Source organism: Dromiciops gliroides, chromosome 3 (genome assembly GCF_019393635.1).
Source record: "Dromiciops gliroides isolate mDroGli1 chromosome 3, mDroGli1.pri, whole genome shotgun sequence".
NCBI lineage: Eukaryota > Metazoa > Chordata > Mammalia > Microbiotheria > Microbiotheriidae > Dromiciops > Dromiciops gliroides.
In genome coordinates this window covers 177,561,539-177,579,398 of record NC_057863.1, presented here as the reverse complement: position 1 = coordinate 177,579,398, position 17,860 = coordinate 177,561,539, and the positions used below count along the sequence as shown (strand labels likewise).

General features: G+C 39.9%; 1 protein-coding gene across 1 annotated transcript in view; it reads right to left on the bottom strand.

The window, feature by feature from the left end:
• F10 (coagulation factor X) overlaps nt 1-5,116 on the bottom strand; it is a 30,000-nt gene extending 24,884 nt beyond the window's left edge. Inside the window, exon 1 of the mRNA XM_043990529.1 lies at nt 4,961-5,116. Coding sequence (XP_043846464.1) covers nt 4,961-5,024 — 64 coding nt within the window. The 5' untranslated portion in view covers nt 5,025-5,116. The remainder of the gene's footprint in view (nt 1-4,960) is intronic.
• Between the last annotated feature and the right edge of the window lie 12,744 nt (nt 5,117-17,860).

Sequence of the window (17,860 nt, the reverse complement as noted above, 5' to 3'; positions counted from 1 at the left end):
GTTATTCCACATATTATTTTATTTATTTTGCTTGCTATCTCTATAAATTATTTTATTTTAATTTTGCTTGTTTAATAAATGATTTAATTTATTTTGTTTGTTGTATCTATAAATTATTTTATTTTCTTATTGTTTGTTCAATTATTTATTCTGTTTGCTATCTCCATAAATGATTTTATTTTGTTTTTTTGTTCCATAAATTTTTAGTTTTTAAAAAAACGATCACTAGATAGCATTTATATGTACATGTGGAGCTCATGTTATGTTTTATGATTAACAAACATATATAATACAATTTCAATAATAATACTTGAAAGTCTATATCTTAAATGTGTTTTTAAACAAATATTTTACTTTTATTCAAACAATATTTAAAATCACAGAGATTCAATCCTTCCTTTCTCTTCTTATACAGATTATCCTTATCTAAATCCTTATCAACTCATGCTGCAATAACCTCCTAATTGTTCTCCCAGACTCTGGTCTTTCTTGACTTCAAATTTTCTTTTTTTACTTCCAGATTATTGGGTCCAAACTGGTAATTTAACTGTTATGGGGGAACTCCAGGTGTCTAAACTGTCTTCACTGATGTGGATGAGCAATCTCCCCATGATTTGTATTCTTGGAATGTTTCTAGGGTCACCATGAGCTTAAGTCACTTGCCTTTGGTGAGTGTGTGTCAGATTCAGGGCTTGAGTCCTAGGTCTTCCTGCTTTGCAGGCCTGTTCTCTAAGTTACTTTATTAGGCACTGCTTTTTACTTTTCCTAAATACCTCTCCTATCATGTCTTTTATAAAAAGCCTATATAACTGCTTTTAGTTTTCTATAGGATCAAGTCAATATGCACAATTTAGAATTCAAGGCTCTCCACAGTTCATTCACAATTTACCTTTCCAGTGTTATGTGCTATTCTTCCCTAATGTGTATTGTCTGGCCCAGTGAGGCTGGCCTCCAAGTCATTGGCTATGGGGTAGCCATGCTCATCACCAGCTCGGTTCATTTCTAGCTCTCTACCACTGTTCATGCTGATGCATTTACCTTGGAAACTTTCTTCTCTCCCTTTATTTATGATACTTCTCATTGATACAGAGCTTTTTTAGAGTAAGCAAAGCACTTTCCTCACGATAACCTTGTGCAAAAGGATCATCCAACCTATTTTCCACATGAGCAAATCGAAGCAAAGTGATGAAGGAAAGAGAAGCAAAGTGATTTGTCCAAGGTCATATAGGCAATGGCAAAGTTGGAACATAAATACAGACATACATATTTCTCAATAACTGCTTCCAAACATCCTCCCCAACCTCCATTATAACAAATAAGCACAGGTGGACAAAAGAAATTATGCTTGCAAAAATTAATGCCTCTAAAACAATTTGAAACTATGCTCCAAAAGTTACTCAACTGTGCATATCCTTTGACTCAGCAATACCACTACATATACCCCAAAAGATCAAAAAAAGATAAAAGGACCCATCTATGCAAAAATATTTCTTGTATCTCTTTTTATGGTAACAAAAAACCGTAAACTAAGAGAAGGGGGTGTCCATCAATTGGGGAGTTGCTGAACAAATTATTACATATGAATAGAATAGAATATTATTTTGAAATAAGAAAAATAAGATGAAATGGGAAACCTGGGAAGACGGGTATAAACTTAAGCAGAATGAAGTGAGGGAACCAGAACAATTTTACTATAATTGTAAAAGTGGCACATTTTGAAAGACTTAAGAATTCTGATCAACTCAGTAATTTGCCAGGATTTCAGAGTATCAGTGATGTAGATAGAATGTTACCCTCCTCCTGACAGATATGATGGATTCAATGTGCAGAATGTTGTTCAGTCATTTCACTAATGTTCGATCCTTCATGACCCCATTTGGGGTTTTCTTGGCAAAGATACTGGAGTATTTTGTCGTTTCCTTCTCCAGCTCATTTTACAGAAGAGGAAACTGAGGCAGGGTTAAATGACTTGCCCAGCATCACACAAGTAGTCTGAGGTCATATTTGAACTCAGGTCTTTCTGACTCCAGACCCAGCACTCTATCCACTATGCCACCTAACTGCCCTAGTGTACTAAAGGAGATAGACTTTTTAGACAAGGCCAATGCCTGGACTTTGTTTTACTTGACTGCATGATATGAGAATTTTCTTTTTCTTTTTCTAGTGTGTTCAGGGTAAGATAGGAGGGGGAGAAAACAAATGTATGTTAATTGTAAAAGAATTTAATTTAAAAACTTCCGTGCCTGTAGTCTACCATTTCTTTCCCAAGATACAGGAGACATGCTTCACTATTAGTTTTCTGAAATTGATTTGAATTCTCATGTCTTTTAGTGTCATTCTCCTTTTTGTTACTGTGGTAATTGTATAGATTGTTCTTCTGGTTCTGCTTACCTCACTCTGTATCAGTCCACACAAGTCTTCCCCAAGTTTCTTTGAATTCTCCATAGTTGTCATTTCTTATGACATAACAACAATCTAAAAAATTTACATATCTCAATTTGTCTAGCCATTTATAATCAATGGAAACTTAATTTCCAGTTCTTTACTGTTTAAAAAAATGTGTTGCTATAAATATTTGTTATAAACAGAACCTTTTCTCTGTCTTTGACCTCTTTGAATCATAGACCCAATAGTGGTATCACTGGACCAACATGTAAAGTTTAATGAGTTCAAAATTGTGAAACCCAGACCATTTGGTTCCAAGTCGAGTGCTGTTTCCCCTCTTCTTTTCACCTGTCTATACCCTGGACCTAGCTTTCAAGGTCAATATCATTCTACTTTCTCCACAAAGCCTCTCTGATCATTTTAACTTCGATTTATTCCATGCTGATCTTGCCTCTTCTAACTTTGTATGACACAATAAATAAGTGTCCAATGGAATTGAATTATCAGGCAGAAAAAGATGTCTGTGATTATCAGTGTCATGCAGGTGGTGATGCCTATGTAAACTGGGAAGCAGAGTTAGTTGTTCCCAACTAGGTACAGGTTGGAGCTGCTAGCTGGTGTAGGGAATAGAGTACTGTGCCCTGAGTGAAGAAGACACGAGTTAAAATCCAGCCTCAGACATTATCTGTGAGACAGAGTAGCAAACTTCAAGAAGATTCCTTTTCTTTCAATTCAGCTCAGTTCAACTTAATTCAGTTGGATTAATCTTATTTCCTGAGCATCTACTATGTGCTCAATGGTATGCAGGCTCTCTTCAGGATTGTACGTATATGATACATTGATCTCAAAGAGCTTAAATTTTTTTGGGGGGAAGCCCACACTTATCCTCATGAAACAGTAAGATCACAATGCTAGGTAACATGCAATAAAGTCCTTATTTGAATATAATCAAGTGCCCAAATAGTCAGTAAGGGTTATGCATAGTGATAATAATAGCTCACATTTATATAGCACTTATTCACCAAGTGCTTTCCTCACAGTACTGTGTGAGTTAGGTATTATGAGGAGCATCCCTACTTAACTTGTAGTTGGAAGAATTGGGTTTGTGTCCCATATACACCTCTTACTCCTAGTATAATCATTAGGATAAGTCAAACTCTCTGAATCTGTTTCCTTATTTGTGAAATAGGGCTAATGATAGCTGCCACACCCACTTCACAGGGTTGTTGTAAGGAGCAAATGAGATGATTGGTTTGTAAGCATTTCGTGAAATGCAGAGAATTCTTTCCGTTTTTTTCTTTTCTAAAAAGTTCTTTACAACCCATTACTTAGGTTGCTGGCACCATAGGCACGATTTTTATCACTCCCTATCTAACACACAGATTAATGCCCACTTTGTCAGCTCTCTTGTTATGCATCATTATTGGGTTCTCAACCCTACATCTTGTTTCTGATTTCATTTTCTTTCTTTCTTTCTTTGTTTTTTGAGGGGCAATGAGGGTTAAGTGACTTGCCCAGGGTCACACAGCTAGTAAGTGTGTCAAGTGTCAGAGGCTGGATTTGAACTCAGGTCCTCCTGAATCCAGGGCTGGTGCTTTATCCACTGTGCCAGCTAGCTACCCCCTTGTTCCTGATTTCTTATCAATTTGGTTCCCTTTTGTGGAACATTTTGTCAGTGAGTTCTACTTATTCTCTACTCATCTTTGACCCTTTTCATTAATTTTGGTGAAAACAAAAACCAGCTTCCTTATGTTTTTACCTCCTTCCTGGGAGGTGAGCTTCCTATTAGACTTGGAGAGAGAGCAACTCTTCCTCCTATTTTAGGATAAAATATTTAGAGCTAGAGGTCAGTCCTCTCATTTTACAGATGAGGAAACCAAGGCACAGAGAGGCTACTCGACTTGCAAGGTCAGAGCTATGATATGACCCCAACTCCAGACTCCAAAACCAGCTACCATCCCATTTTACCATGCTGCCTTGCCTAATCTGGGTCCTGTTTGGATGAAGATTGAGTCAGTCTTCTTCCTGTTGTCTGCCACTTCTCTAGTGGTTACTTTCCATCTGTCATGCACCCCCTCCCCATCCCCCACTTCTGTTTCTCATCAACATCTTGGCAGAGACAGGAAAGCCCATTTTTTTTCAATCCCTAGTAGTCAAAACAGGCTTATTATTCTCAGACAATACTCAGAAGGAGGATGGTAGAGCAATAAATTCAGAGCTGGAAGGAAACTCAAATACTATCTAGTCCAATAAATCCCTTATTTTACACATGGGTAAACTGAAGTCCAGAAAGAATGGATTTGACCAAGGTCAGAAAGGTAGTAGAAGTTAGTGGAGTCAGGGGTCAGACCCAGTTCTATTGGTTCCAGACCCAGCACTTTCCCCACTGTTATCCCCAAAGAAAAGCAGCAGAACTGCCTCCGATAAGAAAAGGGGTGAAATATAGAGTCCAGGGCTCCATAGCTGCCTGGATTATGCCCACTCCACCATCTGCCTTCTCTGGGGAGAGGTCCATCCTCATCTCAAGGCAGTCACCTGGGAGAAAAAACAGAAATGTCAAAGGGCAGGATCCTACCGGTTTCCCCATAGTGCACTGCCAGAGAGGTGCCAAGCAGTAGGAGGTACAACCAGCTTGTCATGGTCTTTGGCTCGAGAAAAGAGTGGTGTTTTGCCTCTTCTGCTGCTGCAGGGCTGACTGGGGCAAGGTTCAGCTCACACTGGGCTTCCCTGGCTTGCTCTGTTGTCCTTCTACTTATCATCACAAATAGGATGAGGCATCTGATTGGCAGATGGGGCTTCCTGGTGAGGTCAGGCAGGCAGGGCCAGATGAAAAGGGTGGAGGAAGACCGCAGGCCCTGGCTGATTTCCTCATCTGTCAAATGGAAAGGAGGGAAGTTGTGCTAGACCATCTTCTAAGGTCCCTTCCAGCTCTAAATCTTACCCTTGCCTGGTCCTTGTTTACCTGACCATAATGCCAGGCACAAGGGAGAAGCCATTTCAGAGCCAAAGGAAAGTCAAAGGATAGCACCAATCAACTAGCATTTATTAAATGTCTATTAAGTCTATTAAAGGCTAGACATCACGGATATGAAGCACCCCCTGCCCTCAATGAGTTTAATTCTATTGCGGAAACAATATGCCTACACACACACTATATATGTTTGCATAGATGTAACAGTTTTTCCTTTGGCTCAGCTTGGGGGGGGGGCTCAGTGGATAGAGTGCTGGGTCTAGAGTCAGGAAGACTTATCTTCTTGAAGTTCAAATGCAGCTTCAGACACTTACTAGCGATGTGACCCCGAGCAAGTCACTTAACCCTCTTTTCCTCAGTTTTCTCATCTGTAAGATGAGCTGGAGAAGGGCTCATCTTATTTCAATAGAATTTTAAGCAGGAAATGGCCAACCACTTCAGTATCTTTGACAAGAAAACTCCAAATGGAGTCACTGAGAGTTGGACACAACTGAAAAACAGCTGAACACATCCCGTTGGTTTGGCTACTTTGCAAAGAGGACATTCCATATATGTACCTGTGTTTGTGTATATATGTGTGTATGCGTGTTTGTATTTGTATGTGTGTGTGTTTGTGTTTGTATGTATGTGTGTTTGTGTGTGTGTATATTTATTGGAAAGAATCTGAGATTTCATTGCTAATGGGGATTTAATGAAGAAACAAATTCCTTTGACCAATGCAGGATGGAAACTTGTGCTGCAGCTTTCTAACTTAGAGAGCTGCTTGGTGTATGGAGGAGATAAATTACTTATCCAGGGTCATACCCAGCAGGCGTCAGAGACGACTTGGGGTCTAGGTTTTTTTTGACTCACAAGCCATCACTCTACTATGCAATATTGCCTCTATGTGATATATTCATGTGTATATATGTATACACATTTGCAATCCACACATGGACCAGCATGTGTATATATACATGCATGGATAATATGGTACATGTATAGGCACCTGTTGCATATCTACATAATATGCATAAGGCATATACATGCCATATGTATAGACATACATGTGTATGTATATATGAACATAATTCCCTACTTTAAGATCCCCTTTGTATATATATACTTTGTATATATGTTTATATGTATAGTAAATACAAAAGAAAGTGTGAGGTAACATTGAAGTGGGAAAGAGACAGTTACCTGCAGTATATATTATGGAGACTTAGAAGACACATAGATATATAAAGATATATAAAGATATAAAACCCCCAAAGTCAACCATGATCCTGTCCTTGGGAGGCATTTAGTTAGGCATTTCTAAAAAGAAGTGTAACTCTGGGGAATTGGCCTTTAAGGGCCACTCCTTGGAGTCTGCACAGATATTCCTTGCCTGATGCTAGTCACCCACAAGGAAGCCTGGGAACTTTTCTTCTGACCATGTGATGACTCATTGGTGAAAGGGCTTGATATGAAGTGAGAGTCCCTGAGTCTTCCCCCTATCCCTGTGAGAGTAGCAGGGGAAGTAGGGTGCTGCATTTGTTAAAATAAGAGACATCCAAGTGTGGACTTGGTGTCAGGGAGAAAGGAGTTCAAATCCAGCCGCAGACACTTACTAGCTGTGTTCCCCTAGGCAAGACAATTACGGAAGGGGAACAAACATTTGTGAACCATCTTTTATCTGCTAGGCATTTTACTAAGTGCTTTACAAATATCTCACCCTGTGAGGCAGAGGCTATTATCATCCTCATTTTAGAACTGAAGAAACTAAGACTGATGGAGGTTAAATGACTTGCCTAGGGTCTCACATTTAATAAACGTCTGAGGCTGGTTTGGAATTCAGGTCTTCCTAACTTCAGGACCAGCACTCTATCGACTGTGCTACCTAGTTAGTGTCCTTATCTGTAAAATGGGATAATAATAGCACCTCCTCCCAGGATTGTGTCGGGAAAGAACGAGATGTTTATAAAGCACTTTGCAAACCTTAAAGTGCTATATGAATGCTATCTATTCTCTCTTTTTTTCTTTTTTCTTTTTTTTATGTGTGTGAGGCAATTGGGGTTGAGTGACTTACCCTGAGTCACACAGCTAGTAAGTGTTAAGTGTCTGAGGCCAGATTTGAACTCAGGTCCTCTTGAATCTAGGGCTGGTGCTCTATCCACTGTGCCACCTAGCTGCCCCAATGCTATCTATTCTCAAAGAAGAGTTAGCTCCTGGCTATCTTCTCCCCTTTGGTCCTCTGGGTGGTATGACTCTAGTTGAGGGTGCAGGAGAATAGGGTCTTTCTGTAATGTAAGCGATCCCACACATGTGACAACCAGGGCCAGGGGCCACAAGCAGGGGTGCTAGTCACAGAGGTCTTCGGGTGGCACTGGCAATGTCTACTGGTTCTAGTTTCGCTGGTGGCAGGAGGGAGGGTAATAGACACTGGAGAAGGAACTGGGACTGTTTAGCTGTTTCCCTGGCAGGCTTTCACCAGTGTGATGTTTGGACAGCAGAGTACCACGGTCATACGTCAAAGGCCTAATTAGCAGTACTGAAAGACTGTTTTATGTCCTCATGGTATTTAAATATTAGTCCAACAGCCAACTGTAACTAGTTATAAGTTAAGTTACTGAATCCTGTGGAAATCATTCCATTAATGTGGTTGGCATTTTTCTCTGTGTAGGAATAAACTCACTGTCGCATACCTGATTCATTTTGCACCCTGTTACCTCTTTTACTCCCCAGTTTGAGGAGATCTGGACAAGGATGCCAGGGAAGGGCTCTTAATAAGAGAAAAAGTTCGAGAAAAGGATGCCCAATCCCCCAATTAGAGTTAGACTCCTTAACACTGAAACTTGTTTACAACTTCATGGCTAGAGAATTCTTTTTCCAGCGCTCCCCTGTAGGGTTGGGGCTGTCAAGGTACTGGCAATGGTTCCAACTGTCACACAGTTAGGATGTGGGACTGGAGACAGGTGTGTAGGGTACATGTGCATGTTTCCCCTAGGATATATCACTTTCTATAACCTTCCTTCAAGAAGAGGGGCTGGCAGTAATCTCAGTCTTACTAGGACCTTTCTGGAAGGGAGCTTGTGAGACCAGATTTTGTGAAGGGGCATCCTTATCAAATCTGTAGGTCTGGAAGTTGAGGCTAGATCTGTGCAAGAAGTTGGAGTGCAGTGGGAAACCATCAGACTTGGAGATTGGAGAACTGGGTTCTAAATCTCTGTGACACCAGATTGTGACCTTGGACAAGTCATTTAACTTTAGCTCTCTAACATCTGAGGATTCGTTTCCTCATCTGTAAAACAGGGATAATAAAACTTATGTGATACGACTATCTTTCAGAGGATTGTTTTCTGAGGAAAATACTTCATAAATCCTAAAGGGTTATGTGTTGTTACTTTAAATAATTCAGCCCCTGCCTTGGCTTCCCCATTAGACTGTGAGCTCCTTGAGATCAAGGAATGTTTTTACCTTTTCTTTTCTTTTTTTCCTTCCCTTCCCTTTTTCCCTTTTTCCCTTTTCCCCTTTTTCCCTTTTTCCTTTTTTCCCTTTTTCCTTTTTTCCTTTTCCCCTTTTTTCCTTTTCCCCTTTTTCCCTTTTTCCCTTTTCCTCACATTCTGGAGATTAGCACAGTCTTACTAAATATTTATTCAATAAGTGATGATGGAAAATCTCCTTCCTTAGCACTTTAGGTATTTCTTCACCTCTCCTTCCACCTTGAGCATTATAATACAGAATGAAGATGGATGTGTGTATATACATATGCACACATGCATATTCATCAAGGCCGGGCACATGAGAAACATTCTGAAGCCAAAGTTTATGTTCAGAGGCTTAGGAATCAACCCTTTCAGAGCATTTCAGGACATAGGATCCCAGAGTCAGGATTGGAAGGGACCTTAGAGTCCCAACCCCCTCAATTTATAGATGTCATTTTTAGTTCTTCTGGGAAATGTGTATAAAAATGCCAGATAGCATTATCATCAGAGCTGCAGCTAGGGCAGAAAAGTTGTGGCTTTCCTGATCCCCCTAATATGTTTGGGGGGGGTGTTCACTTGGGGTGCACTTCCTCCTCAACTCAGTCCAGAAATGGTTGTTCTCATGCCTCATGGCCTTCCCGCATCTAACTCTACCCCCTCTAAGAGCTGGAAGGGAGGAGATGGACCTCAGGGAGAATAAGGCAGAAGGGTTTTTGGCTGCAGAGGTTGGGGGGAGGGAGGGGCTGATCTGGACCACTCCCTTTTCTACTCCATGGGTCTGAGCCTTATGGGAGTTGGGGGAGGGGGAAGGCAGCCTGGGAGAGTATGAGGGTGGAGGGTTGAGCGGTAGTTGACAGACCATCCTCCCTCTGATTGATTGGATTTGTAGGGGGAGAGTATAGACTCTGGGAGAAAGTCCTTGTTTTCCTCTGGGTACCTCCGATGTAAATAGAAACAGCTTGGGAACTTTTCCTTTCCTTAACTAGGGTTAAATCATGGCTGTCTTTGTTGGCAGCTTCAAGTTCTGTGAGTCATGTTTTCAATTTTTAATAAAATTGTTCTGTTACAGAACTGATTTCTTTTAAGTTGAAACGGACTTCTTCTAGATTTGGGACCTGAACATAGGTCCTAGGCTGTGTTTGAGGAAAGATGAAGTCCAAGCCAGGTGTTAGCAAAACTAGAAAGTAGCCAGAGGAAGAAAAACAATGGTAGATAACAAGTTATCAAGTGTTCTTGTTTCCACAGTTCTCATAGAAATTGTGGTTTCTTTTGCACTTGGGACACTCACGGTGGGGCCTTAAGAAAACTGTGAAATGATGCTCATTCTCATCTGTTTTAATCAATAAATCTAGGGTTGACACTGGCTATGTGACTTTCACCAAAGCCCTTGACCTCTCTGAATCTATGATTGAAATGTAAAATGTTCCATAATCTGACTCTAGCCATTCTATTCAGGTTTATTGTGTTTTACTTCTTTTCATTAATCACACAAACAAGTAAGCAATCAAAAACTAGAAAAAGCATTTATTAAATATACCTATCTATTAAATATTGGGGCTGCTGAGTGGCTCAGTGGATAAAGTGCCTGGCCTGCCATCAGAAGGACCCAAGTTCAAATCTGGCCTCAGATACTTGCTAGTTGTATGACCCTGGACAAGTCACTTCGCCCTGTTTGCCTCAGTTTCCTCCTCTGTAAAATGAACTAGAAAAGGAAATGGCAAACCACTCTAGTAGCTTTGCCAAGGAAACCCAAAATGGGATCACGAAGACTGAATGAAATGACTGCACAACAACAAAAATTAAATATACCCTTACCAAGTTCTGTTAGGCACTGGCCAAGCTTTCAAGGAGCTTAATATTCATTTTAAGAAGACAACACATGGTTAAATAGGCTGATACAAAATTAACACAAAGTATATTTTTTATGTGTGTGGGGAAGGGCACTAAGGGAGTAAGGAATCAAGAAAGGCTTCATGTAGAAAGTGTTGTTTAAGTACAGTTTTAGTGGAAACAAGGGATTTTAAAAAGTGGGGAGTGTAGGGGCAGCTAGGTGGCACAGTGGATAAAGCACCGGCCCTGGATTCAGGAGGACCTGAGTTCAAATTCGGCCTCAGACACTTGACACTTACTAGCTGTGTGAACCTGGCCAAGTCACTTAACCCCTATTGCCCCTCAAAAATACAAAAACAAAAACAAAAAGTGGGGGGTGAGATGGGAGTGCATTCCCAACAAGGGTGGATATATATATGTGTGTGTGTATATATGTATATACACATATACACACATGTATATACATATATAAACATATACATATACACACATGTATACATGTGTGTATAAACACACATATATTCAGCTTATACAAAGGTGTAAAGATAGGGGATAGAGTTAAGCTTCCTATTTTCTAGTCAAAGCAACCTGTTTGTGTTTCCTGAACTTGACTCCATCTTCTTGCATAGGCAGTCCCCCATTCCTGGATATCTCCTACAGAAAGCTTTTCTTGATTCCCTTACCTCTTTCCCCCTCAAATTATGGTATAGGTTTCTATTATATACAGTATATCTTTATCTGTATAAACATCTCCTCCCAGTAGGCTGTAAGTCCCTAGAGGGCAAGGACTACTTTTCATTTGTCTTTGAATCTCTAGCACCCAGCAAAATGCCTTACACACAGAAGGGATTTAATAGTTCCCTTTATTGGATTCGAACTAGATGATCTCTAGTGTACTTTCTAGTCCATAATTTTTTGAACCTTTCATTATAATTTATAGGTGAGTCCCAGAGAGATGATGTCCCATGCCCAAGGTCCCCTGGCTAGTCATGGCAGAGCTCAGATTCAAACCAAAGCTAACTGGCTCCCTTTCAATTACTTTTTTCTTTGAAGCTTCATTTCCTCATCTTTAAAATGGGGAATATATTTTCCTCTCTGTCCTACAGGGTTATCTGGATGATTAAATGATATAATACAAGCACTATAGGAATTTAAGGTGATTTTTTAAATCACTGTTGTCTCTTTATACCTCCTGAGGCCTCCACCTCCATCAAAACACATCAGAAAAGAATCACAAACTCATTCACGCTGAAGTGTAAATGACTGAAGACATCTTAAAGAGTACCTCTCAGAGGGTAATTTGTTTTCTTTGTAACAGGAATCAGAGTTTTCAGTAAAGCAATGAAGTTCTAAATTCCAGACAATTAATTAGCCCCATTGGGGTAAAAGAGCTACACAAAGTGTTCTCTTAGGACTCGTTGGCCCTTGAAATCACATCACGTAGGTGGTTGTCTATTTCTCCTTTGTCTAAAGGCTAGCTTTATCTGCCCAAATGGAAACAGACTTGTTTCAATAACAAGCTTACTCTTGGATGAAAAGTACATTCATGTATGTCTGGGTAATAATGTTTCAGAAAACAAAGCCAACCAACCAGTCATTGGAGCGATATGAACGCCTGCCCTCTAGTGGCTATAACTAAGGGCAGAGATGGCTGGAATAAAGTTATTCTGGTCCAGAGATGGAAGAGTATGAACACGCAGAATTTATCATATTTATGAGTCATAATGAATCACTTTCCATGATGAATAAGGGACCTGACTTGTGAAATGTTCGTCTGGGTTGGAGGTTAGAAAATTCAGTTGTTTCTCATTTTCGTAAAAGCTAGATAAAAAATTTCCAGAATATCTGGCAAGTCAGGGTGAGAGGGTAAGGGAGTGGCCCTGGTGCCTAGCCATGTCCAGAGTGTATACCATAGTTAAACATAATGTCCATGAGTTCCCCCTTATTTTGAATTACTTGTTTGGTGCCTCTTCACCAGAAGGGGTTAAACTAAAGGTTAATTTAAGTGAATTAATGTATTATTTAAATTATTTTAAATATTATTGAAATTAATTTAAAATTTCATTTCAAGGTTGGACAACCACTTATGGTAATCTTTTTAAAGAGAATGCCTGCACAGGGACAGGTTGGGCAAATGGCCTCTTATATCTCTTCCAACTCTAGGATTCTTTATGATTCCTTGAATGTGCCTGTTTTGTTGTTTAGTCATTTTTCAGTCATGTTCAACTCTTTGTGACTCCATTTTGGGTTTTCTTGGCAAAGATACTAGAGTGGTTTGCCATCTCCTTTTCCAGCTCGTTTTACAGATGAGGAAACTGCGGCAAACAGGGTTAAGTGACTTGCCCAGGGTCAACCAACTAATGTGTCTGAGGCCATATTTGAACTCAGGAAGATGAGTCTCCAGGCCTGGTGCTCTATCCACTATGCCACCTGGCTGCCTAGGTGACCTTAAACCCTGTGTGCTCAGTCCTGGGATGAGAGGACCCTTCCTGTATCTTGGGTCCTTAGTTCTGTCTCTATGTATATAGCAAGTGCTTAATAAATGCTTGCTCATTCATGCATTCATTTATTTATTTGTTCATTCCAATCATTCATTCAGTTTCTAAGAGAGGCTTTTAGAAATCTTAGGCTGATTTGTTTCTTTTCCTATGGAGGTTCTTTACTTTACAAGTTTCTGAAAGGAATGTCATTCTCAGCAAAAAATGCTTGTGATTTCTTTGGTCAGGTGAATTAGGGCAGACCCATGCCTGGAGTGATCAAGTCTGGGGCTATCTCTTGAAATCACCCTTTGGCATCTTCCAATTGCAGGATCTCACTACAAGCCTTCATGTTTTGGGAGAGACTGCTTCAGCTGGAAAACTTGGGAAAACTTAGAAGAACTGAGGTATGTTAGTAACACCTTAGATAGAAAGTAATTCACTGGATGCTAAGTTTACAGAAAACTGCATCTTCAGAAAAGTCAGATAAAATTGATTCCGTTCTGCATGAGAGAGAACGGAATTTTCCAAAGAAAAGACATTGCACATTTTTCCTTGCCTCATGAGCCAGAGATCATTGCTGAATTCATCTTTGTTGTTGTTTGTCTTTCATTCTTGAAGAGAGCCATGACATCAAAGTGATGTCATGACTTGCAGTGAATTGGATTTAAGTGAGGGAGTATTGTGCAAAATCACCAGCCTCACTCTCTCCTCAGAGTCATCTGGGTCTGATGGCAAGATACATATCAGGATGACTGGCGATGACCTCAGATGTTTTAAGGCAATTGGGGTTAAGTGACTTAAGAGAGACAGAAGAGACAAAGACAGAGACTAGAACTGATGATGATTTTAAGGTCTAGAGTCTGAGTGACTAAGATAACGGTGATGCCATGATGCCAATACATATTGGAGGAATCTATTCTGATATAATGTGGGCATTGTTGATGCCTATAATTTCTCTCTCTCTCTATGTATGTATATATGTATAAAATCTGTCAATCATATATACACATAAATGCACATACAAATATCTGTAGGTTCTTTAAGAAATAATTTACTTAAGTTTGATGATTTTAGTGGTGCCCACCTACTTCAGTCCTTGAAGTGCAAGATTCCTACCTGTTTTCATTAATATCAATGAAGGCTGGCTGATCTGATCCAGCTGGAGTTGTTTTGGGGAGGGAAAGAGGGGAAGGAAGGAAAGTAGGGAAGAGGGGAATATCGTAGCCAGGAATGAATTAAGGGGAGGGGAGGGGAGGGAGGACAATGGAAAGAGAGAGAGGAGCAAAGACGGGAGCAGAGTTCTATGGGACCAAATCTGGGTTGGAGATAGAGGGGAAGGAGGAAAAAGAGGAAATGAGGAGAAAAGGAAAGAAAGAGAGAAGATAGGACTGAATTCAGTGCAAAATTGAATCTAATCTTGAAACAGAAGACCCTGAAGGAGTTGGTTTTTTTCTCGTATATTTCAGAAAAAGAAGTGGGGGGAGGATTCCTCTTTTGTCTAGGTCTCCATATACTTCTGTTCTAGATCAGCTCTACACTCTAGGACCCTGGAGATGGCTTGGACATTGTCCAAGGATCAGTGGGATGTGAGGTCCTCTGGTTCAATGACATATGCCAGGTGGGTTACAATGCGACACCATCTGGCACTTGTGAGGTAACTAGGAAAAGCAGTTCATGCAGGTCTCATCATCATAGAGGGAAGGTGGCATAGTCGGGGATCGTGACATTTTCATTTTTCTTTACAAGACTCTACTATGAGCAGAAGCAGAGCCTGGAGACCACACAGAAAAATAATTATAATCATAATGCCTTATTGGTGCAGATATTTATGGTTACAAGAGACTATTACACACTATTTCATTTGATCCTCATGATACCCACTGTGAGGTAATTGGAGTAGATAGGAATTCCCAGGCTACCGATGAAATTGGGTTTCATAGTTGTGAAACAAAACTAACAAGCTCACATAGCTGTTAGGTGTCTGATGATATGAGTTCAATTCCAGCGGATCATCTCACTGTACTAAGGTGCCCTAAAAGACAGTGGGGGCAGTCCCATTTCTTAAGACTCAAAGTCAGGAGAAGGGTCTCATTGGAACAACTAGGAGGGATGCAGGAGTCTATGTGGGAGACCCATAGTAGAAGACATGTAATTGCCCATTTGAGGCATGACTGTACAAAGTATAGATCATACCAGACTGACATTATTATTCTGTTTTCCCCTCAGAGGGTTACTAAACTAGCAAGCATGGAAAATGTTGGAGATACAGTTTACCTAGGCAAACTTACTGGGCATCTAGTTGGTGCGGTAGAGTAGTGGACCTGGAATCAGGAAGACCTTAGTTCAAATCCAGCCTCAGATACTTATGAGTTATGTGTCCCTGAGTCCCTTAACCACTGTCTGCTTCAGTTTCCTCATCTGTTAAATGGGGATATTAATAACATCTTCCTCCCAAGCCTATTGTGAGGATAAAATATGTAAAGCACCTTGCAGACCTCAAGGTGTTATTTAAATGCTAAATATTATTATTCTTTAAATTTTAGTCAAGTGTTTAATAAAGTACCTCAAGCTATTCTTGTGGACAAGATAAAGATATATGAACTTTTTTGGGGGGGGCAGAGCAATGGGGGTCAAGTGACTTGCCCAGGGTCACACAGCTAGCAAGTGTCAAGTGTCTGAGTCCGGATTTGAACTCAGGTACTCCTGAATCCAGGGCCGGTGCTTTATCCACTGCACTACCTAGCCGCCCCCAAGATAAAGATATATGGACCAATGTAATATGTAATAAAATAGATTTGGAATTGGTTGACTGTACAGATTCAAGTAATAATCATTAATGCCAACAGGAAAGGAAGTCCCAGGACCTATAATTTTGCTGATATAGGAAACTTTGGGTAAGGAAACTCCCTTTACTAATGCAGATGTTTCTTCTGAAACCATTCATTTCCCCATTTCTTATGGTGTAATAATACTTCATTACATTCACATACTAAATATTCATATTTATTTAGTCATTCTCCACTTAATTTCTAGTTAGGGGCTACTATGAAAAGAGATGATACAGATCTTTTTGTACATATGGGTTCTTTAATTTTTTTTTCTTTTTGTCTCTTTGAGGTATTGAAAGCATTTAATACTTACCTATTTATTTGACCAGTATAATAAAGTATTGTGATAGATTACAGAAAAAAATCAGAGACCCTTTAAATTCATAGAAAATCACAGAATTTGAGTGTTGGAAGGGAATTTAGTAGCCAGCTAGTCTAAACCATACAAGAAAGGAATTGCCATTAAAATATAACTAACAAGTGGTCATTCAACCTCTGATTGAAGAGTTAGAAGAAGGGGAAACCTATTGCCCCTTTTAGACAGTTCTAAGTTTTCAGGTTCCCCACCCCCCCCCCACCAGACATCAAGCTTAAATTAGCTACTTTGCAGCTTTTACCTGTTTCTGAAGCCAAATATAGCAAGATTAATCCCTTCTTCTTGTAACTACCCTATCATATACCTGAAGGCAATTATCATATACTCCCAACCCTGACAAATCTTCTCTTTTACAGGCTAAACAAGCCTAGTTCCTTCAAGTGATTTTCATATGTCAATGACTGAAGGCTCTTCATACTGATTGACCTCTCCTGAACACTCTCTAATTTAATTTTTCTTAAACAGCAAACACATAATCCAAATGAGGTCAGATAAGAGAGGTACTATCAGCTCCCTATTCCTTGAAAGCTATGTTCTTCTTGCCTCAACTTTCTTCCCACTCCATTCTATCCTCCTCTAGGTTGTCAAAGTGATTTTTCCTAAAACACAGGTCTGAACTCCTCTACTCCATAAACCCCTGTGGCTCCCTATTTCTTCCAGGATCAAATATAAAATCCTCTGTTGGGCTTTTAAAACCTTTCACAGCCTGACCTCTTCTCGCCTTTTCAGTCTTCTCACATTTTATTCCCTTCCATGCCTACTTACTCACAAACAATGCAATCTTCCAACTCTGTGTATTTGCATTGGTTATCCATGTACCTAGGAATGATCTTCTTCTTCATCTCTGTCAAGACCACCCTCTGTAGGAGAATTTCTCACCTTTTCCTACCCCATTCTGTTTATCTGAGATTACCTTACGCATGCACGCACGCACGCTCTGTCTACCTCATCTACTCATCCATCTAATGAACAGTTATTTGTACGTTGTTTCCCCATTCCAATCCATCCTCCACCCAGTTACCAAAGTTACAGCGCAGATTTACTAAGTCACCCCCACCCCAAACTCCAATGGTACTCTGTTGCCTCCAGTATCAAATAATGAAATCCTCTGTTTGGCATTCAAAGCCCTTCATAAACTACCCACCTTCCCCTACCACTTTCCATTCTTCTTACCACTATGTACTCATTTCTACCTAATGACTTTCCTGGCTTCCTTCAAGTCCCAACTAAAATCCCACCTTCCTCCAGGAAGCCTTTTCCAACCCTCTTAATTCCAATGCCTTCCTTATGTTAATTGTTTCCTGTTTGTCTTGTCTATAGCTTGTTTTTAAATATTTGTTTACTTGTCTCCCTCATTAGATTGTGTGCTCCATGAAGATAGGGATTATCTTTGGCCTCTTTTTTTTTTTAAAATATATCTAGTGCTTAGTACATAGTAGGTACTTAATAAATATTTATTGACTACTAGTTAAGAAAACTGAGGTAGGCAGAGGTTAAATGATTTGCACAGGATCACATAGCTAATGTCTAGATTTGAATTT